Source organism: Ranitomeya variabilis, chromosome 3 (assembly GCF_051348905.1).
Source record: "Ranitomeya variabilis isolate aRanVar5 chromosome 3, aRanVar5.hap1, whole genome shotgun sequence".
NCBI classification, from domain to species: Eukaryota; Metazoa; Chordata; class Amphibia; order Anura; family Dendrobatidae; genus Ranitomeya; species Ranitomeya variabilis.
This window is the reverse complement of record NC_135234.1, coordinates 215,210,673-215,236,590: the sequence shown is the minus strand read 5'-3', so window position 1 is coordinate 215,236,590 and position 25,918 is coordinate 215,210,673. Positions and strand designations below refer to the sequence as shown.

General features: G+C 42.3%; 2 protein-coding genes across 4 annotated transcripts in view; one reads left to right on the top strand and one right to left on the bottom strand.

Annotated features, from left to right (window-relative positions):
• The window catches only part of EIF2D (eukaryotic translation initiation factor 2D), a 56,655-nt gene extending 42,190 nt beyond the window's left edge, over positions 1-14,465 (top strand). The window contains exons 11-15 of the mRNA XM_077295161.1: positions 2,005-2,094; positions 3,181-3,276; positions 8,876-8,996; positions 11,224-11,398; positions 12,520-14,465. Coding sequence (XP_077151276.1) covers positions 2,005-2,094; positions 3,181-3,276; positions 8,876-8,996; positions 11,224-11,398; positions 12,520-12,590 — 553 coding nt within the window. The 3' untranslated portion in view covers positions 12,591-14,465. The remainder of the gene's footprint in view (positions 1-2,004; positions 2,095-3,180; positions 3,277-8,875; positions 8,997-11,223; positions 11,399-12,519) is intronic.
• Positions 14,466-19,328: 4,863 nt separating this feature from the next.
• Positions 19,329-25,918, bottom strand: part of RASSF5 (Ras association domain family member 5) — a 176,242-nt gene continuing 169,652 nt past the window's right edge. Inside the window, exons 4-5 of one of the 3 annotated variants that reach the window (XM_077295163.1) lie at positions 25,393-25,508; positions 19,329-21,698 (exon numbers count right to left, since the gene is read on the bottom strand). In XM_077295163.1, coding sequence (XP_077151278.1) covers positions 21,546-21,698; positions 25,393-25,508 — 269 coding nt within the window. In that variant the 3' untranslated portion in view covers positions 19,329-21,545. The remainder of the gene's footprint in view (positions 21,699-25,392; positions 25,509-25,918) is intronic. The other 2 variants (XM_077295162.1, XM_077295164.1) reach the window with 2 other exon arrangements.

Genomic DNA, 25,918 nt, shown 5'->3' with positions numbered 1-25,918 from the left:
TTCCATGTATCAATTACTTGGCTGCTAGCTGCAGGTTTGATGAAATCACTGTTTCCTCTGCTGCAAGTCTAGCAGTTTTGTGAATGCTGAGCTCCTTATAGCCCTGCCCACACCTCACTTTGCATAGGCAGAAAGTTGCCAATCAGTGGGTGGGATTGGGATTATACAGAGCTCATGAATATGGAGATCTTCATGGCAACAGGTTTACTTTCCTCTAGTGATAATCTCCTGCTGATTTTAACCAAAACTGCAGCAAGCAGCCAAGTAAGGCTTCGTTCACATTAGCGTTGTGCGACGCAGCGTCGGGCGCCGCTGCGGCGACGCATGCGTCATGCGCCCCTATATTTAACATGGGTGCGCATGGACATGCGTTGCACTTGCGTTTTGTGACGCATGCGTCACTGCGGCGCACGCGTCAGGGCGCAGAGGACGCAGCAAGTTGCATTTTTTGTGCGTCCAAAATCAAGCAAAAAAAGGACACATGCGTCACAAAACAATGCGTTTTGCATGCGTTGTGCGTTGCGTCGCCGATGCGTCGCCGACGCAACACACAACAACGCAAATGTGAACGTAGCCTTAGCGACACATTGCTGGAATCAGTGTCTCTATTGCTGCATTTTGCTGATCTCCGATTAGGTGGCAACAATGTGGTGGCAGATTTTCTTTAACGGTATTTCCAGCAATATCTATAATACAAATCTTCCATCATTATGTGTTTAGGGGTCCATCAGTCACTAGAACGATCGCTGGGACTAGTACTGCAGCTACATTGCAACTGCATCATTTTAGTTTTTTTTTCTTTTTGTTTGCTGTTTCTGTACATTTTCTGTACATTATCCACTAAGCTGGCAGGTTTTTCTCGATGATCCAGTACGAGAGACAGTAGCCTGTCAAACCTCACAAATGCTTGAAAAGAAGAGGTTCTGCAGCAACCACCCCCACTTTCTGGGTAATAACGAGTAGGATCTCATTTTGCACTTCCACCAATTAGCCGAATTGGAAAACAATTGTTAATGTGTGGGGAGGAGCATGTCATAAAATGCTAAAAAATATCTTGCCTGTTAAGTCTTCCATTGCTGACAGTCTGGTGCTCCCTGGCCATCTTTGTTTACCTGGATGCAGTGATGGCATTTTACCCCTGCAGCCAATCATAGGCCAACAATGACTTGCAGGATTGCTGTCGTGACGGGGGACTTAACAGGTACATAATGCTTTTTTTAATTTAATTTTATGGCATTCCCCTCCACAGGACTCATGTTTTTTTTTTTCCCACTACGAACCGTGCCTTAAAAATAAAGTTTTGCTGGTTAAGTATCATAAAATCATCGAATCATAAAATGTTACAGGTGGAAGGGACCTCCAGGGTCATTGTGTCCAACCCCCGATCAATGCAGGATTCACTCAACCATCTCAGACAGATGTCTGTCCAGCCTCTGTTTGAAGACTTCCATTGAAGGAGAACTCACCACCTCTCGTGGCAGCCTGTTCCACTCATTCATCGCCCTCACTGTCAAGATGTTTTTTTCTAATATCTAATCTGTATCTTCTCCCTTTCAGTTTCATTCCAGTGCTTCTTGTGTTTCCATGTGCAAATGAGAATAAAGATGATCTCTCTATACTGACATCCCTTCAGATATTTGTGGACAGCTATTAATTCTCCTCTTAGCTTTCTTTTTTTGCAAGCTAAGCTTTCACAGATCCTTTAACCGTTTCTCATAGAACATACTTTGCAGTCCGCTCACCATCCTGGTAGCTCTTCTCTGAACTTGCTCCAGTTTTTCAATGTATTTTCTAAAATGTGGTGCCCAGAACTGGACACAGTATTCCTGATGAGGCCTGACCAAAGAGGAATAGATGAGGATAATGACTTCACGTGATCTAGACTCAATGCTTCATGAATAATAATATTACAGTATAAATGGAGAGGAGACCTGTAGTGGATTGTGACTCTTGCTTGGAATGGCCACATTTAATTCTTTCTTTTTTGTGTTTGCTTTTTTGTAGAAAAGGTGACCTGCTAACTCCGAGTGATGTCAGAAACGTGGTCATCTCTTATGTCAAGACCAATGAACTTGTCCACCCAGAAAACAAAAAGTGAGTGTCTCTTAAAGATTCCCGCAGGTTCCCGGGACATAATTTGGAGGTTCTGTAAGAGGCTCAAGCTCTCAATTAAGATGTCTGGTTAGTTAAAAAAATGACAAATGTTCAAGCTGGAGCTTTATGAAGGACGCCCAGTTTATATTACAGTTTATTTCTAACAGACCCCTGAGAAACAGACCAAGTAAGCCTCCTTCTCCTGTGATTACCACTAGTCATGATAACTGCCTTGCCCCTGTTATAACGGGTGGCATTGCATTTGACATGATACCTTTTGAGACCAATTTTAACTAATGAACCCTTACCTATATGGATATTTCACTAACCTGTCAGCAACACACAAATGAAGTCCCCTAGTATAATGCACAGTTCTTACAATGAACTAATCCTTTCCCAACTCTTTATAGTCTTTACGTACTGTGTACAATCTGCATATATATGGCTACATATTCTATTATAGGTTACATATAAGGCACCTTAGTTATCACCTTCACCTGTCTAGTTGTGTGCCTCTCATCCATTCTTCCTATATCCTTTTAGATTTAGGGAGTTCGATCCCAAAATTGTACTAAATGTTGCCTTTTAGAAAATGCAAGAAATGTTAAGGGAATCTGTCAGCAGGTTCTCACTATGTAAACCGAGGGCATTATGAGGTAGGTGCTGAGACACTGATTGGAGGGATTTGTTGTTTCAATGAAATGAGTGTTTTATCACCAGGAGATTATCACTGCCCAGAATAGGTCTTGCGTGCCTGCTAGACCAACCCCACCCCCAGCACTGATTAGCAGCTTACTGTCACTGTATGATGTCCACAGAATACTGTGGTGTAGTAGGGATTAGCTTTCTGAGCTCTACTACATCTAAGAACTCTGATTGTGTCAGAATTGCTCCATCCAGTAAACTAAGTGATACATCACTGGAATCAGGGTCTATTTCCCTACATTATGCTGCTATCAGGTGAAGTAGCAAAAAACCTGCTGACAGATTCTCTTCATTTGGCTTCTGTTTTTTTCCACTAGTCATTTTCAGCAGGATTTATTTTCCATGTCGTAGTTTTGATCAGTCTCGCCTCTGCCCCTACAGCTTTGTGACAGTTAACCCTGTGATATGTGACTGCTTGCTGGATAAATCTGAGCAGAATGACATCACTCATCTCAAATGGGATGACCTGGCCACAAGGTAAAGTCTGTAATTAAACCTCCAAAGCAGATTTGATGTTTTAACATGATGATGAGTTGTCTTTTCTTGATGAAGGTATATTTATTTATTGCCTAAAGTAATTGTAATATTTATGTATGTTGGTCCTAGGGGCTTGAATTGTGGTTTGGAAAGATCTGTGTCGCTTAGGACATATCCCTACATTTTCATTACATGTACAATGACAATTGAAGTGTAATTTAATATTAATGTAATTTGATAGTTAAGGGGGTTGTCGGGTCTTGTGGTGAAAGCATACTATCACTCTGTGTGACTGCAGACTTGTGAATCCTTAAATCCATACCATACGCTATTAGGGTCCTCAGCTATCGCCGGTGATAGCGGGCAGTCACGTGACCGCATGTATGAAATTTTCTTACATTCGATGACGCATATGAATACGAGTGAATCCATCGAGGCAACACACGTCTAGTCTGAAGAATGCAAATCGCATACTTGAAATCCGGTGACCGGCGCCAATCCTGACGTGTTGTGCACCAATGGTGCTTCCTCTTCCATAGACAGTGGTCATGTGATCACAGTGTATAGGGAGGGAGCTGCTGGGTCACAGGACACCCATACAGCTCCGCTATGTCGGCAGCAGGCTCCATTTTCCCTGGGACTGGGGCTAATATACCATCCCCAGTTACAAGGGAAATAAGATGAAAGTGAAAATGTTGTAATTTCCCCCTCCCACTTCCAATGGTCTTTTATGACCTTAATGGAACACAATGTGAAAAATAAATACATTTATAAGTACAGGTTATAAAAAAAAAAATAAACAAAAAACCTGTCAATAAAAATTACTGTAACTTGTCCCACCACCGTAAAAGAGTGTCCAATACAGAGAAATAAGTGTTACAAAATGGGGAACACATTTTTAAATGTATTTTAGTAGTCCTATGGCCATAAATAAAAAATGGGGAAAACACATCTGTTTTCCCAGCCATATTCCCCAATAGGAAGCAAGATTGACAATGACATAATAATGAGGCCCCATATATCATGTCAAAAAAACAACAACACAATAATTACTTGAATACCCAAATGAGAAAAAATGTGCAGCTCTTTAAACTGCAGGCACAAAATGAAAAATAATATACACTCACCGGCCACTTTATTAGGTACACCTGTCCAACTTCTTGTTAACACTTAATTTCTAATCAGCCAATCACATGGCGGCAACTCAGTGCATTTAGGCATGTAGACATGGTCAAGACAATCTCCTGCAGTTCAAACCGAGCATCAGTATGGGGAAGAAAGGTGATTTGAGTGCCTTTGAACGTGGCATGGTTGTTGGTGCCAGAAGGGCTGGTCTGAGTATTTCAGAAACTGCTGATCTACAGGGATTTTCACGCACAACCATCTCTAGGGTTTACAGAGAATGGTCCGAAAAAGAAAAAAAATCCAGTGAGCGGCAGTTCTGTGGGCGGAAATGCCTTGTTGATGCCAGAGGTCAGAGGAGAATGGGCAGACTGGTTCGAGCTGATAGAAAGGCAACAGTGACTCAAATCGCCACCCGTTACAACCAAGGTAGGCCTAAGAGCATCTCTGAACGCACAGTGCGTCGAACTTTGAGGCAGATGGGCTACAGCAGCAGAAGACCACACCGGGTACCACTCCTTTCAGCTAAGAACAGGAAACTGAGGCTACAATTTGTACAAGCTCATCGAAATTGGACAGTAGAAGATTGGAAAAACGTTGCTTGGTCTGATGAGTCTCGATTTCTGCTGCGACATTCGGATGGTAGGGTCAGAATTTGGCGTAAACAACATGAAAGCATGGATCCATCCTGCCTTGTATGGAGCATCTTTGGGATGTGCAGCCGACAAATCTGCGGCAACTGTGTGATGCCATCATGTCAATATGGACCAAAATCTCTGAGGAATGCTTCCAGCACCTTGTTGAATCTATGCCACGAAGAATTGAGGCAGTTCTGAAGGCAAAAGGGGTCCAACCCGTTACTAGCATGGTGTACCTAATAAAGTGGCCAGTGAGTGTATACCGTATATACTCGAGTATAAGCCGACCCGAGTATAAGCCGACCCCCCTAATTTTGCCACAAAAAACTGGGAAAACTTATTGACTCGAGTATAAGCCTAGGGTGGAAAATGCAGCAGGTACCGGTGAATTTCAAAATTAAAAATAGATACTCCATACCGTTCATTATGGCCCCATAGATGCTCCACATAAAGCTGTGCCATATATAATGCTCTGCACCGTTCATTATGGCCCCATAGATGCTCCACATAAAGCTGTGCCATATATAATGCTCTGCACAGTTCATTATGGCCCCATAGATGCTCCATAGAAAGCTGTGCCATATATAATGCTCTGCACCGTTGCCCCATAGATGCTCCACATAAATCTGTGCCATATATACAATGCTCTGCATCGTTGCCCCATAGATGCTCCACATTAATCTGTGCCATATATACAATGCTCTGCACCGTTGCCCCATAGATGCTCCACATTAATCTGTGCCATATATACAATGCTCTGCACCGTTGTCCCATAGATGCTCCACATAACTCTGTGCCATATATACAATGCTCTGCACCGTTGTCCCATAGATGCTCCACATTAATCTGTGCCATATATACAATGCTGCTGCAATAAAAAAAAAAAAAGACATACTCACCTCTCTTGCTTGCAGCTCCTCAGCGTCCGGTCCCGGCGTCTCTCCGCACTGACTGATCAGGCAGAGGGCGGCACGCACACTATATGCGTCATTGCACCCTCTGACCTGCACAGTCAGAGCGGAGAGACGCCGGGAAGATGGCGCGGCGCCCGGCGTGTGGAACGAGGACAGGTGAATATATAATACTTACCTGCTCCCGGCGTCCCGCTCCTTCCCCCGGACAGCTGGTCTTCGGTGCCGCAGCCTCTTCCTCTGTCAGCGGTCACCGGCACCGTCATTAGAGGAATGAATTATGCGGCTCCGCCCCTATGGGAGGTGGAGCAGCCTATTCATTTCTCTAATGAGCGGTCCCACGTGACCGCTCAGGGGAAGAGGCTGCGGCACCGAAGACCGTGGAGACAGGGGGAGCGACAGGAACGCCGGAACTAGGTGAGTATATGACAGTCCTCACCCGCCGACCCCACCACCGATCATGACTCGAGTATAAGCCGAGAGGGGCACTTTCAGCCCAAAAATTTGGGCTGAAAATCTCGGCTTATACTCGAGTATATACGGTACTTGTTCTGGAACAGGGGTGGGGGTAGATTGCCTGGTTAAAGAGTAACCATCATTTTATTTATTTATTTTCATTATTTAATAGTACACATGAAAATAAGTAACAGTGTAATAAATCTCATCAAATACATGTTCTTGTTCCTCCTGCAATGATCTTTCTTTCTGCATTCAGTGGTGATATCTGTCTTCAGCGAATACAGCTTTCAGTAAAGGTACCGTCACACTAAACGATATCGCTAGCGATCCGTGACGTTGCAGCGTCCTGGCTAGTGATATCGTTTAGTTTGACACGCAGCAGCGATCAGGATCCTGCTGTGATATCGCTGGTCGTTGAACAAAGTTCAGAACTTTATTTGGTCGTCAGATCGGCGTGTATCGCCGTGTTTGACACCAAAAGCAACGATACCAGCGATGTTTTACACTGGTAACCAGGGTAAACATCGGGTTACTAAGCGCAGGGCCGTGCTTAGTAACCCTATGTTTACCCTGGTTACCAGTGTAAAATGTAAAAAAACCAAACACTACATACTCACCTTCGCGTCCCCCGGCGTCCGCTTCCCACACTGACTGAGCGCCGTAAAGTGAAAGTGAAAGTACAGCACAGCGGTGACGTCACCGCTCTGCTGTTAGGGCCGGGCTCAGTCAGTGCAGGAAGCGGACGCCGGGGGACGCGAATGTAAGTATGTACTGTTTGTTTTTTTTACATTTTACGCTGGTAACCAGGGTAAACATCGGGTTACTAAGCGCGGCCCTGCGCTTAGTAACCCGATGTTTACCCTGGTTACCCAGGGACCTCGGCATCGTTGGTCGCTGGAGAGCGGTCTGTGTGACAGCTCTCCAGCGATCAAACAGCGACGCTGCAGCGATCGGCATCGTTGTCGCTATCGCTGCAGCGTCGCTTAGTGTGACGGTACCTTTACTGATGGTGTTGTTTCAGATGGCCGTCTGTATAACGTCTGTGTCTCCAGCTCCTTCACGCTCCATAAAAGCTTCTGAGCACCAACTGCCAGCTCTTCTCTCAGTAATGGAAAGTCTGTATTCTCTAAAGACAGATCTTACCTGTGACTTGAGAATATTGAGACTAAATGATTAGTCCAGGAGGAGAAAGAAGCAGATTTCTCTGATGAGATCTATTACAAAGTTGTTTTTTTTTCTTTTCCTGTCTACTATGCATTTATGAAAAGAAGAACACAATTGTTACTTTGTAAAGTCATAAGAACAAGTTCTCAGAACCAGAATGACTTACAGGGAAATGTAATCTCTGAAACCCTCAGATTTGTACATTTAATTCTAAACTATAACACATGTTGTAACTTTAAGGGAACCTGCCATCTGATTCATGGTGCCCAACTGCAGGCAGCCTGAATCTGAGCCTGGCTGCATGATGTAGCCAGGTTTGTTTTTCTGTAAATCACTCTGAGGTTTCGGAGAGAACATAACTTAAAGATCAGGCCGTCTCTTCCCAGCGCTGCAGCAGGTGATTAACAGATTTTTCCCATAGTAAAAGCAGCTGCTGGGAGAAGCCGGCCAGGAGCTACACTGAGCTGGTTTAATCTATTCCTACTGTCCATGGCCGTATGTTCAAAGCATATTTTCCCTGAAACTATGGAGAATTTCAGAGGAAAGCATATCTGGTGCAATCGGGCTGCTAGATCCTGTTGTATACCGCCTGTGGTTTTGACAGCATGAATCAGGTGACAAGTTCCCTTTAAATAAAATCTGTCATTATATATATATTTTTTTTAATTTAAACTGAGTACCTTCTCCGATTGTCGCTGTTCCACTGATTTTGGAACAGTTTGCTGGGTTTTTTTTTTCTCTTTTGTTCCAAACTTGTGCCCTCCAGTAATAATAGTGCAAGATTTCTCTAAAACTAACTGGGCGTATACATTAGAACTTCTATAATAGAAAAAGCAAACACCATGGAGAAGTTCTGTGGTATACGCCCAGTTGTCTATTAGCAGAGTACACAGAAGAAAAATAAAAGCTGCTCCATACTCAGTGGAGTAGCGCCAACTGGAGGAGGTACTCGGGTTATATAAAGAAAACTCCGATGTAAGGTCTTCTGTACACAACCACTCCAGCATAGTTTATAATGCGACCTCATCGGCAATATTTTAGGTGTGTAATCATTTCTTCACTTTCTTCCATGCATTTTTAACCCTTCATTATAGACATTGCATTCGCAATGCCATCCTCCCCACAGTAGGTATATGAATGGTGAATAAATGGAGCAGAGGTCCACATGCATGAGGACTTCTTCATTCAGACGGGGCCCTTTATAGCCTCGTTCTCTGGATTAGTGAGGGCACCATCCCCCTAACATATATAGAGAGTATAATTATGGGACCTTTAAGCTCTATCTTGTGTATGGCTTTTCCCTAGGTGTTTAGAAAGAATGCAACATTCACATCAAGTGACCTTCCCTGGGTGCGCTCCAGTTATTCGGAAAGGGAACATTGAACCCATTGAAATCAGCGTGGCACAAAGGGCTTCAAACAAAAAGGTGATTTTGAGTGAAAACTGAAATAAAGTTATTTAAAAATACAGGCCTGGCCATATATGCTATGTATAAATATATAATGCCTTGAAATAGTATTCATACCTTGTGAACTTTTCTACATTTTTTGTAGTTACACCCACAAACTTAAATGTATTTTATTGGAATTTTGTGATATGCCAACACAAAGTACCAAGTATATGTGAAGTTGAAAGGAAATGATACATGGTTTTCTAAATATTTTAAAAATATAAGTCTGCAAATCGTGATGTGCATTTGTTCTCAGCCCCGAGTCAATACTTTATTGGACCACCTTTCGCTGCAATTACTGCTGCAAGTCTTTTGGGGTCTGTCTCTACCAGCTTTGCACATCTAGAGGCTGACATTTTTGCCGATTCTTCGTTCCAAACTAGCTCAAGGTCTGTGAGATTGGATGGAGAACATGTGAACAGCAATTTTCAAGTCTTCAGTAGATTCTCAAAGGAAAACATGGATATGCTTTGATCTAAACTGCTCTATTGTAGCTTTACCATTATGTTAAGGGTCGTTATCCTGCCGTAATGAAGATGAACCTACTCCCCAGTCTCAAGTCTTTTGCAGCCTCTAACAAGTTTCCTTCAGGACTGCCCTATATTTAGCTCCATCCATCTTGCCATCAACTCTGACCTGCTTCCCTGGCCTTGCCAAAGAAGATCATCCCCATAGCATGATGCTGCCACCATCATGTTTGATGGTGGGGATGGTGTTTTCAGGGTGATGTTCAGTGTTAGTTTTCCACCTCGAATAGTGTGTTGCATTTAGCCCAAACAGTTCTACTTTGGTCTCATCTGACCAGAGCCCCTTTTTTCACATGCTAGCTGTGTCCTCTACATGTCTTTCCTCTTGCCATTCTTCCATAAAGGCCATATTTGTGGAGGGCTCATTCTCACATGCGAGAAACTCGGATGAGTCTCACACGTCAATACCCGGCACTGCACCCAGCATGCGGCCGCGTAGCAATACATGCAGCCGCACGCTCTGCTCCTGAGTGCTGGTGCAGTTCCTGGTATTGGCATGCGAGACTCATCCGAGTTTCTCGCATGTGAGTATGAGCCCTAATAGTTGTCCTGTGCACAGATTCTCCCACCTGAGATGTGGATCTCTGCAGCTCCTCCAGAGTCACCATGAGCCTCTTGACTGGTTCTCTAATAAGTGCTCTCCATGCTTGAGATGTCAGCTTAGGTGGTCGGCCATAGGTTTGTAGTTATGCCATGCTCCCTTTGTTGGATGATGGATTGAACAGTGCTCCGTGAAATGTTCAGAGATTGGATATTTTTATACCCTAACCCTGCTTTGCTCTTCTCAACAGCTTTATCCCTGACCTGTCTGGTGTGTTCCTTGGTTTTCATTATGCTATTTGATCCCTAATGTTCTCCAACATTAACACTTCTTCTGATGCCTTCACAGAACAACTGCTGTTATACTGAGAATAAATTACACACAGACTCAATTTAATAATTATGTGACTGGAGGTAATGGGTCACTCAAGATTGTATTCAGGGCTATCAGACTACAGAGCGCTGAATGCAAATTCATGTCACAATTTTAAGATTTATATTTTTAAAATAATTAGAAAACCATGTATCATTGCCTTTACATTTGCTACTTTGTGTTGGTATATTACATAAAATTGGATTAGATATTCTGCCATTTATTATCTACGTATTATAGCACTACAAACCTTACTGCTGTTAGTACTCTGATTAATAAAGGGGTATTCCAGTCTACAGAAATTATCATCCTATCCACTTTGACCATTATGTCCCCCGTTTCTCCCTATCTGTGAGGCCACTGCTAGGAGGGGTTGAGTGGAGTGATCGGTCACACGCGCACTCTTCTGCTCCCTTCCAAACCTATTGCACTGAAAAGACGAAGATAGAAAAACCATCAAATTACGGGGGGACACAAGAAGCGCTAGGACCCACACCAATCTAAATATTGGATAGGTTATATTATTTAAAAAATGGAATACAACTTTAATGCATAATTTTGAGCAAAAATAGATTAGTCATCTTTTGGCTGGCATTATGGAGGTCTTTTGCCTCTCTAGATCTTACGACACAATATTTTGGTATGTGATACAGAATAGTGCGCCGTATTTCTGGGCACAAGCAAATCATTTTTTTCCAGAGGTACAATCGTCTTTGTTTTAGCACATTGTAATACAGACGTCATATTGACCTGTTTGATGCAGGTAACCATGATCAGGAATCTGGAATTGTACGGTTTAGACCCCTCGTCATTCGCCAGCCAGCTACAACAAAGGGTCCAGGCCAGTGCCAACTGCACCCCACTTCCGGGAGCAAAAGACAGAGTCCAGGTGCAGATTCAGGGAAACCAGTTGTCACAAATTGGAAAGTTGCTCCTTGGTGAGTACTATGGCTGTGCAGTAACTAGATGGACTAGCAGAATTTAATACACACAATGGAAAGTTATTTTTGCTTAACGGAAACAATCAGTAAGCATTATTGTCAAACTGCAATTGCAAATGAAAGATATTATTTGGACTATTCATGAGAAGGTCATGCTTGAATCTTTATGGAAATGAAAGTGCACATAGGGTGGGCTGATTCCGGCATATGCCCCAATCCTCCTTGTTACCGGTCGGTCCATCACTGCTACATCACTGTCATCAGCCTCACTGGACTGATGTCAATCAAGCCAATAGGGGTGGATCAGTGCAGTAGTAGTAGTGTGCACTTGCAGCCTCATTTACATAGATATTCCATTGTTGAGAATATCGACTTTGAATTGTCACTTGTGATCATTAAGGTTTGTTTTATCTTGTCTTTTACTACCTTTTTCAGCAAAGAAGTTTGGTGCCACTTTAAAGGGAATCTGTCAACAGGCTTTTACTATGTAATCTGAGAGCAGCGTTATGTAGGGGCTGAAACGCTAATTCCAGTGATGTCACTTTCTATTCTGCATGCTATTATTTTTATACAATCACTGTTTTCTATGCTGCAGATCTAGCAGTGCTCAGAATGCTGAGCTGTGTATATCCCCGCCCACATCACTGATTGTAGGTTTTCTGTGTACGCTCTGCATAGGCAGAATGCTGCTAACCAGTGGTGGGGGCGTGCTTACATGAAGATGTTGACTAGGAGGCACAAGACACCTAGTCCTGTAGTGATAATCTCCTGCTGATAAAACACTGATTTTAACGGTAACAAACAGCCTAGTAAGTGGCTCGAATCAGCCTCTCAGCCCCATACATGATGCTGCTCTTGGATTACACATCAAAACATGCTGACATATTCCCTTTAAGTACCAAACGTCCACATGGTTGGATGTATAAGACATAGACCTCTTTCTACTTGATGTTCTCACAGTTTATAAATACACCTAGACAGTACGGTGATTAGTATATAACAGCAAAGCTAGGTCCCACCAATGGAATATTGTAGAATACAAGGATATGATTGAAACGTTGCCTTTGTTGTGATGACCATACAGTTAAAAATACAATTTTTTCTATTTTCCTTTTTAGAATATTTTAAGATTCCTCGGAAGTATGTCCATGGATTAGAGCTGTCGGGCAAATCTGGCAAGAAGAAATGAAATCGAAGCTTCTTTGTTTTGGATGAATCTGTGGATGAGGGCTAGATAGGAAAAAATGTGATATTAATAAAGTGCCCAGTAGATAAGCAGCCACAAGTAAGCACAGGGCCGCTACTAGTATTGGGATTAGTGAACGTGCTCGGATAAGGTCTCTGGTGCTAACCGAGTGTCTTCGGCGTGCACGAAAAATCTGTTCTAGTCCCCGCGGCTGCGTGTTTCACAGCTGTCTGACAGCCACAGCACATGCATAGATTGCCTGTTTGTTAGCCCCCGAGCATTCTCTGATAGGACCTTAGCCCAACACGTTCGCTCATCACTAATTAGGATGCATTAGGCTTATTCTCCTGTCTGCAGTGGCTGAAAACCCTCTTGGACCTGCAGAATCATGGGCAAAAAGACATCTCCACCAAAGGACTTCTGAAAAGTACAATGGATCACACTAGTACTTCCAAATTCTGTGTCACTGACTTGGTAACGACATTTAGTACTCTACATCTTCAGGTATATGCCGCCACTTATGATCCCCCATCCAATCTAGCCTACTTAGGATCGTTTCTAGATTGCAGAACTGAAAATTGGTGCAAAAAGCCCTAAAGCAAAGTATCTGAGAAGCTTTTTATGTAACATAGGATATAAAATACATTTACCGGCAGAGTAAATATATATTATCTGATTCTATTTTTCTTTTGGACAGAGCATGAGCTTGGATTTGTTGTTCTTCTTTACTGACCTTGAGAAGGGGGTTCCTCCCAAAGCGTGACTTTTGTTAAGTCGTTCCTCAAAAGCTCTCTGTTGTAAGAGATAAATAGTGCGTGACCTTATTGTGCAGTTCATCATTAGCTGATTTTATTCTCCTTTTTCTTGGATCTGTGACATTTTTGTAAGTGCTTTAAAATGGCCGCCCCTCTACAAATTACACCAAATATGCCAGAGACCCTCACCCCATGTTAGTGAGGACTAATCAGGTCTTAATGCTGATGCCTTACCCTGGGAATCCTGCCTTAGAGGGTTTTTCAAGATTTTTTTTTCCATTGATTGGGCTTACTGTGGTTACATTTTATAAACTCTGCTACTCATGCTGCTGCAGCGCTGCGTTTTTTGCTGCCCCTGGTCTTTGTTGACAGGTTGCTGTGGTGACATCACGACTACAGCATGTGACCACTGCAGCCAGTTACTAGGCTTAGCTCTCTTGTTCCATCTGATTTGTCAACAGTGCTGAACTTAGTGATTGGCTGCAGCGGTCTTATGTGACCTTGACGTATCAATTCACAACAAAGATTGGGAGCTGCAGTGGATAAGCATAGCTGAATTTGTTACTTTTAACTAGTGATGAGTGAACGTGCTTTGATAAGGTGGTATCCGAGCGTGCTCGTGGGCTAACCGAGTGTCTTCGGCGTTCTCGAAAAATTTGTTTGAGTCCCCGCGGCTGCATGTCTCGTGACTGTTCGACATCCACAACACATGCAGGGATTGCATAGCCACTAGGAAATCCCTGCATGTGTTGCAGCTGTTGAACAGCCATGAGACATGCAGCCACCGGGACTCTAACATATTTTTCGATCACACTGAAGACACTCGGTTAGCACACGAGCATGCTCAGATAACACCTTATCCAAGCACGTTAGGTTATCATTACTTTTAACCTCAGCAAGTCACATCAGTAAAAAAATAAAAAATAAATGGCTAACCACGACTGCACCACTTACAATTATCAAGTCATACTTGGCTCCTTTAGTTTTTTTCAGAAAGGTTTTTTGATGTCTCTGGGAATTCTCGGCATAAAAAAGTACAGATATTACTGTAATAGGAAAATAGACCCACAAACTGTGACCGAATTTTCCCACTTTTCATTTCAGAATAAAAGGAATAAATAAGCAAATGTAATGAAAGACCCAATTTTGGGGACACATTAAAAATTGGTAGTAAAATTGTTAAGGGTATTTCCCCATGTAAGCAATATATCTGTATACAAATGGTACAGAAATGAATCCCTGCCCACAAATAATGCATTACCAAATCCCATGCGACTGGTCACTAAGGGAGAATGTTCCCATCATGAAGTGGTTAATGAACAAGTAATTTTGTCTTTTCCAGGAGACACAATTCTCTATTCTGCGCACTACCGGAACTTTCTTCTGATTGCTAATACATATGACATATGTCATTCCACTGCATCCCATACAATATCACATCAGCCAGCAAGGTTTGCGTAAAACAGTTTTAATATACTTCTATGTAGATTACATTACACTGGTAATCTCTATACTCTTTATATACTTTCAGACTAATTTCCCCTCCCCCACCCACCCAAAAAAAAATCAAAACCAGCAGCAGCAAAGAACACAATGTTCATACAGTAGTAAGGACATTATCACTTGGCACCGGACTCTGATGGGTGCCGGCAGACACACGGCCGCATGAAGCAAGGCACTACCAGCAATGTCACGGTCACTGGAGCGTAAGCCCACATCTAGGTAACACATTGCCGCAGATCAGCACCATTCCAGCATATAGAACAATGTACTATTTAGTCCGCGGCTCCTTATTCTCCACTCCCATGACGGTGAAACAGGATTATTTCTGCAGCTGTGCTAAGTCAATAGCAGATGTCTTAAATTAGGGTGAGAGATCGGCAGATTTTGGCTTTGGTATCCAAACCACCTTTTGGCGCGTGCTGTTTAGCTTTCCATTGTGCATGGTATATTGGAATAGACTCTCACAATTTAGATAATGGGTCCTTTTGGAGTAATCTATAAATATCGCCCTCTTTGTAAATCTTCCTACCCTGGATCTGTGATGAAGCTTGGGGATTCTTATTGACAAGATGGAGTTGAGAGTTCATATATGTCATGTTTATGGCAAGAATATTGAGCCTATTCCTGAAATTAAAGGGGTTTTTGCCCAAAAAGTTATCCCCATCTGACCTCTGGGACTCCCAGTTGTTCCACCATCAGGACTATGAATCGTCATCCTAAATGTAGGTGAGGTGCACAGAGGAGGCCGGTCCTTACATGTATGAAGTAAAGTCCCCCATACACTTTAGATGGCCGCCTAACCACTGTTCAGCCTACAGCCATCTTGGCCAACTCTTGTATTCACAAGAACGCCAAGTGCTCCTTAGTTCTCTATGAGACGGCTGCTGCCTATCATCTCTACTGGTGGCTTATCTCATAGAGAAGTAAAGAATCGGCAGTGCACAGAGAGCCGGAATCCTTATGTCCCCCAACGTTATATGCTGGGGGCCGTCTGTCTACCACACCTGTCAGTATCCTCAGGTTTGGCTGACATTCGCCTGGACAGAACCATTGTAGGACACAGTAGCCCAGCACTCAGTAGGGATAGCTTCTACACATTTTTCATCTATGGATCTACCTATGACTGTTATTTTAATCCACTGACTTGTTATTTTCAGTGCTCTGCTGCACTTTCATAGTAGAATAGATTAGCTGTGCGGTTCTAACCCCACCTGGGAGCATCACTAGTGAAAGACTAGCTCAGATATTATGTGCTATATACTATTGTGCATTATTATTACATGTCCATTAACATGACAGGTACACTTTAAATGTAACGGAAATAGCAAGAATATAGTTCTAGATGCAATTTTCATAACTTACAGAAGTAGTAATGACCTATCAGCTGTAGCCAAAAAGATTTTTCAAAATAGAAAAAAAAAGTATAGCGCTCACTATCTTTAGCTTATGTCCTCAGCTGTATGCAGTAAAATGACCCCTAATGATCCAAAACCCTTTTACGGGACAATATAGTCACCATCTAGATTTGCAGGAATGTACCCGATAGTCCAACACTTGTGCTCATTAAGTGGTGCGTCGCCATTTTTTTCTGTAATTCTCTAATGTGTTAATTAATAGTCCATCAATATAGATCCTATGGCCCTCTCATCGGGAAGCTGGATAGTTTAGGACAATGCGCGATATATAGGGACAAGAGTTGCCAGGTTTCCTGGAGGTTAGTGTGCTTAAGTCCTCTTTTTCTGGATGCGGCATCATGTAGTCCAAGCTGCACGATACAACTTCAGAAACGGAGACAGCGCCCCTATATCCTGTCTCGTGACCATATCCACTAACTTTATTAAGTGACACAGTCAGGCGTCCGTACTGAAATCTGGGGTAGGCTAAAGAATTTGGATATGTGTGTTGCCTATTATTATGTAACTTATCAAAATTTCGGCTTCAAGTCATCATTGCTGTTTTTCCTCTTTCCTGCTGTAAATTGCTCCTTTTTTAGTGGCTTTTGTATATGCACATTTTTCTTTAGATGTTTTACTTTTTAAGCACTTTTTCTTTTTTTAAAGAAGCACTCCACCTCCAATTAAAATTTGTATCCTCTTAATATATTACAGTCATCATATAGCACTGTGTACTTACAATTGCTCATTTTGCCTTTCTGCCCAGCTAATTCTTCTATTTTCCATTAGGTCTATGACAATCCCGTGATTAAAAACGAACTAGCTGAACCCTTCTAAGCTCTATGTAGGAACAGGAGGTACATTTTTCCTGTATGGGCTCATACTCACTTGCACGAGACACGGATGAGTCTCGCACGGCAATACCCGGCCCTGCACCTAGCACAGAGGAGCGGAGCAAGCGGCTGCATGTTTTCCTATGCGGCCGCACGCTCCGATCTGAGTGCCGGCAGCAGCGCTGGGTATTAACATGCGAGACTCATCCGACTCTCGCGCAAGTAAGTATGAGCCCTATAAATCATAATCACTGCAAAAATCTGTGATTTCTGCAGAACAAGACACTTTCTGCTCCTGCATAGAGCAGGGAAAAGAGAAGAATTAGCTGAGTAGAAAGGCAAAATGAGCAATTGTAAGTGCACAGTGCTATTTAATATGATGAAACTTTGATTGCAGCAGATGTGACTTTTTAAAAGATTGTATGACTTTTTAGCTAAAAAGTAATTAAAAAAACAAACAAATTCAAAACAAAAATGAAGAGCATTGATTGTGCACAAAATTCATGAACCGCGATGCGCCATTTTAAAGAATTTGGCACAAAATACATCAGCGAATACCACAAGACTAAAAAGGAAAAGGGCAATCAATGAGTCACAAGTGATGAATCGGGAACTTCATAGTTAACTTAACTTAATAGTTAAATTACTTAAACGAGTGTCTACGGCATGCTCGAATAATATGCTCATGTCGTGCAGCTGTTCGACAGCAGGGATTGCCTGTTTGTCTGTCTTTGCTTCAACACCGTAAAGCGTTTCCTTCCCTTCCAGCGTTGGTGACATGTATGAAGGGGGCTGGCTGACTGCCGTATTTCAGTAGCTAAGTCGGCCCCTTTCTCTGCAGAGATAGGGAAGGGGGCTGGCTGACTGGCGCATGTTAATTTACAATATCAATTAGTAAATATTGTGATTATTAACTTTTTCTAATGCTTTGTTTTACTTCCTGGATCATTAGGGATATGGACGCTTGTGACTCAACTATTCACGTGGTCATAAATCAAGTTCAGGAGAATTAAGATAAGGCCTTACAAATCCTGCCATAAAATGAGCTCCCTGAGGGTTTCTCTGTTAACTCATACTGCAACCAGTGATGTTCTTTGATAAATAGATGGCTATAGAAGCTAAACGGTTCAAAATATTTAATGAAACCTAATTTTAAAATTTTAAAAAAAATTATTTCTTGCCAAAGATTTGCATGCATAGAAGCAAAACAAAATAGGTTGACATATCCTATAAACATTCTTTTAATCCACACCAGAGAGAAAATATTGCAAAGTTTAGTGGATTTTTATTCTGGGGGCATTATGGGGAGGAGTGAAGTCTGCAAATATATCTTCCTTTTTGTTGTTCTTGTTCTGTTTTAACCCCTTAGTGACAGAGCCAATTTTGTGCTTAATGACCAGGCCAATTTTTACAATTCTGACCACTGTCACTTTATGAGGTTACAGCTCTGGAACGCTTCAACGGATCCCGCTGATTCTGAGATTGTTTTTTCGTGACATATTGTATTTAATGTAGTGGTAAAATTTCTTCGATATGACTTGTTTATTTATGAAAAAAGCGGAAATTTGGCAAAAATGTAGCAATTTTCAAGCTTAATTTTTGTGCCCTTAAATCAGAGAGTGATGTCACACAAAATAGCTAATAAATAACATTTCCCACATGTCTACTTTACATCAGCACAATTTTGGAAACATAATTTCTTTTGTTAGGACTTTATAAGGGTTAAAAGTTGACCAGCGATTTCTCATTTTTCCAACAAAATTTACAAAACCATTTTTTTAGGGACCACATCACATTTGAAGTGAGTTTGGGGGGGGGGGGTGTCAATGTGACAAAAAATACTCAAAAGTGACACCATTCTAAAAACTGTACCCCTCAAGGCGTGTGCAAGGCCACATTCAAGAAGTTTATTAACCCTTCAGGTGTTTCACGAGAACTAAAGCAATGTGGAAGGAAAGCCACTATTTGGGCGCATGGCAGGGCTCAGAAGGGAGGGAGCACGGTTTGACTTTTTGAACGCAAAATTGGCTGGAATCAATTGTGGGCGCCATGTAGCGTTTGGAGACTCTCTGATGTACCTAAACAATGGAAACCCCAATTCTAACTCCAATCCTAATCCCAATCATAACCCTAACCTCAACACCACCCTAACCCAATCACCACAATCCTAACCCTCGCTCTAGCCCCAACCCTAACCCCAACCCAATCCTAATGGAAAAATGGAAATAAATACATTTTTTTATTTTATTATTTTTACCTAACCAAGGGGGTGATAAAGGGGCGTTTGATTTACTATTTTTTTTTATTTTGATCACTGTGATGGGGTCTAGCACAGTGATCAAAATTTACCAATAGGAAAAATCTCCTATTGTTGCCGGGTGCCGGCTGGCAGATCTCGGTCGCACTGCGCATGCGCCCTCCATTTTCTTCCCGGAAGAAGGGGCCGGAGGACATCACCGGGGCGATGCAGGAGGTGCCAGAGTTACCAAGGGGGGCTCAGGGGACCCCATTTCTCTCTCCTCTTATATGCTAGATCATATCAGAGGAGAGCGAAATAAATAGGAAACTGGACTTTTTTTCTTGCAGTCACCATTATTCCGTGAATAACCGTGATCGTAACACTGGGGACAGTAAAAACTGACCCGAATCATCTTCTCTGATGTCTCAGCTACCCCTGGTAGCCGAGACCCCAGAGAATTTCCAACGCTGGGGGGCGCTATAACCTTATTTCTCAGTGCCATTAAAAAGTGGTGCTGAGGAATAAGTACCCTTAACTGCTACCGTTAAAAGGCGTATCAGCAGTCGTTAAGGGGTTAAGAAAGCTTGAAGGAAGGCAAATGCAAACTAGTTTTACCTGAATTCAGTGACATTTCCTTGTGCAGTTGTTTTGAAGGAACAAAGTAATGATTTATGTAAAATCAAAGTCCTTTTCTAAATGAAAACTATTTGCAACCTGTAAGGCTTTTTTTTCTTTGTAATAACATAAAAACGTTCCGATATTCCAAGTTTGTAAACAGAGTATCCAGTTCTATTGAGTTTCACATTTCGATTAAAATACCTGAACTTCTCTTGAGTTTTGTCATACAACATCTTAAAGGGGTTATTCAGGACCATGTTTTTTTTACTATGAGCCAAAAAGCTAGTTAGCAATTCTGTTGCTGGACATCAACAAAGCAGCTCTTTTTCTTCTGCTCTGCGCAGAGGGGGTGTGACTGCTGACATCATGCTGATTGAGAGCCACCTCCCCACAATTTTACAGTGAGGAGCCAGCTGTCAATCAGCGTAACATAAACAATCCCACCTTGTCAACAGAGCAGAGCGAAAGAGAATTTGTCGGTGTGTTGTCCGCAGAATCGCCGGCAGGAGCAGTCAGTGACTGTGCTAGACAGAACAGGCAGGTAGGTAGTTATTAACTACCTATTTGTTAGTCTTAGGCCCACAGTAAAAAAATATAATAGTCCTCTTTCACCAGGTTTTTGCTAACCCATCTGAGCAGCATTATGAAGACCCTGATTCCAGTGATGTGTCCCTTACTGGGCTGCTTGCTCCAGTTTTATCTGCTGCAGATCTCTGAATGCTGAGCTTTGTATAACTCCGCCCACATCACTGATTGGCAGCTGTGTACAAGGTGCATAGGCAGAAAGCTGCCAACCAATGATGGTGGTGGAGTTATATCGAGATCATGAAGATGGAGGACTACATGACAGCAGGTTTGCTAGTCCTCTAATGATTTCCTGCTGATAAAACAGTGATTTTATTAAAAGTACACTAAGCAGCCCAATAAGTGACGTATCACTGGTATCAGGATCTCTGTCTCTGCATTATGCTGCTCTTTGATTATGTGGCAAAAAACTGGTGACAGGTTCCCCTTAAACCTATTTTAAAGCATACACCCCAATGCTACATCCCCCCACAGGGGTTTCCTAAATTCTGACATAATTTTCAGCAATTAGAATGGCTTAAAGCAGTTCACTACTCACTTTCTAATGAATAACTTCACCGTGTGCAATAAATAAATAAATAGTACATGTATTTAATCGGAGCAGAAGACATGGCCTGCAGCTAAAAAGGCTTTATCAGACCATGACATTTCATAAAAGGTAAAGTATGGCTCTTCATCTCGTTCACCTGACGCGCCAAGCTCCTGATGCCTTGTTGCAAGGTGGGTCTCAGGGAAATCTTGACTTTCTTGTAAATATAAAATACATTGTAAAGGCTATGACCCTGAGATTTTGGAGTTTGTTTTTTGGTTCAGGAAACTTGGGTCAAAAAGTGCAAATTACTCTTGCCTTGAGACGTGTCCAACGAAGGCACTAGAAACCGTTTAGCCTGTAATAATCATTCTTTTGTCTCATGCCTTGGAAGTAGGCTTCAACAAAACCATCAAATGTTTTCCTTTTCTGCATATGATCTGTGGATGTACTACTTCCAAGAGGAAAAAATATCCGTATTCTCCCTATTGGAGACTTGAAGTTATAGAGCTTTCATGGTGGCATCTGTGAGGGCTTCCTGCAGATGCTGCCGAAAGGTGGAATATTTCTTCTGGACCTGCTGGACTTTCTCCTTTTCTTCTTTGTTCAAAATCAGCAAGAAGTTTTGTAGCTCCGGAACTGTGAAGGCTTCCCACTGCGGAAAGATAGCAGAAAACTCTAGGTATTTTGTAGGTCCATGTTCTCGCCCTTTTCTTGACTAGCTTAAATTTGGGTTACACATGTTGCCAAAACTTTCTACTCCTATAATGATTCTACTTGGTCTGTTATATATTAATGATACATCTAGGTGTCGATTTATTAAGGTGATTATGCCAGAATTCTAGCGTAAAACACCTTAATAAGTCAGAATACTCTTGCTCAGTTCAGAAGTTGAGCAAAAATATTGCAACATTTGGCAGTTATACAGCAGTTTCGGCCAGCTACACCAGTATGGTCGGCACATGGACATGGTGTGGGTGCGCCACTTTAGATGCGTAACTTTCTCCAAAATTTTCCATTTCGTGGCTGGAGTACATTTCTGGCAGCAGCGCATGCCGTCTAACAAATGCACTTAATTCAGTAAAGGGTGTTTGCTGCCTAATGAATTAGGCACATTATTCTTCAGCGAGCTCCTTCATGAAGAGTGGCGTGCGCAACTCTAATCTTAATCAGTTGGCCTCGTAGGCTAGACCTATTCTGAACCATTAAAACTATCATTTGGATAGGTTATCAATATAGCCTAATAAGAGCCTCCGAAAAAAGCATAGTTGTTGGTGAGAAGTCAGATTTTATTGCAGCTAAATTTAATATCACAGTTTTTTGGTGCGGTTAAAGGGGATCTGTCACCAGAACCGCATCCAATATTGAATAGATCTTCGACTTAGTATCTCCAGTATGTTAGTGGCAGTTTTCACACGTACCGTAGACACTTACACATGTAGACCCATTTAAATTTGCCATGAGAATCTCTGCTTGTAACCTTAATGACGACATCACTCGTCACTGCAACCATGTTCTGACGCTAAGCTCAGTGTGTTCTGGCTGACGCCGTGAGCGGTCATGTTACTGATGTCACCACTCACCACACCATCTGGATGTAGCAGAGTTGGGGATCGTAGTGGGACCTCATTATGGATTAATGGCGGACAGGTGAGGATTACGTAGATTTTTTAGTTTTAGGTTAATAAATGGGTAGAAGCGGGTAATGGAGAGTGATTTGTCGGAGAGTGAATGAGGGTCGGGGAGTGATTTGTACAATTAAATGACTTTTCTCTGTCTCTTTATTAATTTTGACTAGTGGGGTTAGTAGTCGGGGTGTCTAATAGACACCTCTCCATTACTAAAACCTGGGCTTGATGTCAGCAGACATAAAACAGCTGACATCAACCCCAAAACTATTACCCCACTTGTCAACGCACCAGGGCAAGTGGGAAGAGCCGAGGCTAAGTGCCAAATTGACGCATCTAATGCATGCAACATTTCTAGGGTGGCTGAAGGCTATTAGTCTGGGAGGGGACCAATATTAATGGGCTGGGATGGGCCATGGATATCAGCCCACAGCTGTCAGTTTAGCCTTTGCTGGTTAGTAGAAATAGTTGGAACCCCATGTAATTTTTTTTGGAGGGTCCCCCTTTTTTCTAACCAGTAAATGCTTATCAGACAGCTGTGAGCTGTTATTAATAGCCTGGGAACCTTGGCTATTGGCCCCTTCCCAGAATAATAACAGCCACAGCTGTCTGCTTTCCCTCAGCTGGTTAGGAAAAATAAGGGGGTTCCCACACCGTTTTTTTAATTTAAGGGTACGTTCACACAGGACTTTTTTGCTGCTTTTTTTTGCTGCTTTTTTTTTATGCTAATTTAGGTGCGTTTTTTTGGTGCGTTTTTGGTGCGTTTTTTGGGTACGTTCACACAGGACTTTTTTGCTGCAGATTTTTGCTGCTTTTTTTATGCCAATTTTCAGCTGCTAGGACACCTCACAATGGCTCTTCACACCTTATTACCAGGAACTCCCTCACAATAGATCACAATCAGGACACCTCACAATGGCTCTTCACACCTCACAATGGCTCTTCACACCTCACAATGGCTCTTCACACCTCACTAACCACACCCCTAAGCTCTTGGCTGTGAGATCCCTTCCTGCTGGCCATGATTTTCTGCACAAAAAACGCAGCAAATAATGCTACATGCGTTTTTTCAGCGTTTTTGCAGCGTTTTTTTCATCACTCATTCAAGTCAATGGGTGAAAAAAACGCTGCAAAAACGCTGAAAGAAGTGACATGCCCTATGTCCAAAAAAAGCAGCAAAGCAGAAAAAACTGACCAAACAAAAAACCAACGTGTGTGCATGAGATTTCTGAAATCTCATAGGCTTTACTGGTACTGTAAAAAGCAGCTGAAAATTAGCATAAAAAAAGCAGCAAAAAAAAGCAGCAAAAAAGTCCTGTGTGAACGTACCCTAATACTTGCGATACACAGATGGCAGTGCTGACTACAACTGTCATTAGCAACGACTGGTCTCGCTGATCGCAGGTAGACCAGACAACAATGATGACAGTTGGATTCGGCATCCAACGCCGTGGAAAAGCGTTAACTGTACTGCTTTTTCCCAGACGCCGGTATGTGTCACACGAATAGCACCGGTACTGTTTTTTTCTACTACCGATAATATTAGGATGTGTGAAAGTGGCTTTAAAGGGAACCTGTCTGCAGAATTTTGCTATTGAAGCAGAAGCCATGCTGCTGCAGGTAATTAAATACTAAACGTCATCATGGACATGCATGAAAGCTGTCCATTTGGGCATCTTTCATCAGTTAATCGTGACTTGTATGATAATCAGTTACCCTGACTCATTGGAGTGTTGCATCAGAATGTCAAAGTCATTGAAACACACCCAGGACAGAGTGATTGACATCTCCCAGCATAAATATAAAGACCTATTCATACTGTGAGGATATCACTGTGTACTGGGTATGTTTGCAGGTAGGACGTCTGTCACTATGTATGGGTCATGGTGACAGCTATCACACTTTCTCAGGCATGCTGAATTAATGCCTGAATGACTTAAAGAGGTTGTCCAAACTTTATCATTGATTACTTATTCTTTGGATAGGTCATCAATGGTTGATTGGCCTGAGTCCGACACCTGGCACTCCCCATCTATCATGGAAATGCTCAATTGCGGCCCTGCTCCGTCTTCTGATAGTGGCCGCGGCAGGGTACTGAACATGTGCCTCCTATTCCAATCAATAGGAGGCAGATGTGCAGTTGACTGCAATGGCCACTATCAGAAGACGGAGCAGCTCCGCAATTGAGCATTTCCGCCCCCAGACATAGAGAACAGCTGATTGGGGGGAGGGAACGTGCTGACAAATTCCCTTTAAAGGTATTTACCACCTAATATATGAGAGCAGCATAATGTAAAGAGTTAGTCCCTGATTCCAGTGATGTCACTTACTGAGCTGCTTGCTGAAGTTTTGATAGATTTAATGTTTTATCAGCAGGACCTTATCACTCAAGGACTAGTGAACCCTGCTGCCATGTAGTCCTCCATATTGATGATATCTGTATAGTCATGTCTTCACAGCTTTCTGCCTATGCACAGTTTACATAAAAATTTGCCAATCAGCGATGTGGGGGGTTACACAGAGCGCTGCAGTCAGAAACCTGGTAAATCTTCAGATAACATTGTGATTTTCGCAAAACTGCAACAAGCAGCCCTATAAGTGATACATCACTGGTATCAGGATCTCTACATCATTATGCTCTTAGGAGTAGCAAAAAATTGGTAGTCAATTACCCTTAAGCTCACAGTCACTGAAAGAGAGGTTTTTATAGAAAATACTCACTTGAACTTCTCCTGTTTCATTTTCCTTTAGTACAAAGCTGAGCTTTTCAGTTTCTGGTCCAGCTAAAAGCCGCAAGTATAGCGGATGTTCTGTTAATGCAAGCTTCTGAAAGAGAACTGGAGAATTGCAAGTGTTAATGACCAGAATGCATGTTCTACAACTAAACAACACGTCCAAATATAAGCTACTGTGATATTTTATCAAAGTGGGGTGTTTTCATTTGATATTTCACTAAGAAATGCAAAATTTTAAGAATTCACTCAGACAGCCATACCAGGGTGGGTCACATTATCACCAAAAGACCGAAACGCCCATGGTTCAAGTAAACAGAAGTCTTACGGCCATGAACTACTCCCAAAAATACAGCCTCATTCCGCCATCTAAATGAGATCTGTCGCACAGCTAAGATACTGCTGCCTCCTTCCTGCGACATTTACTTCTTGGTGTCCTACTAATAATCACACTTGCAAATGTATACGTTACTGCAAGAATGAAATCGCTCTCGCCATTCGAGAATTTATTTTTT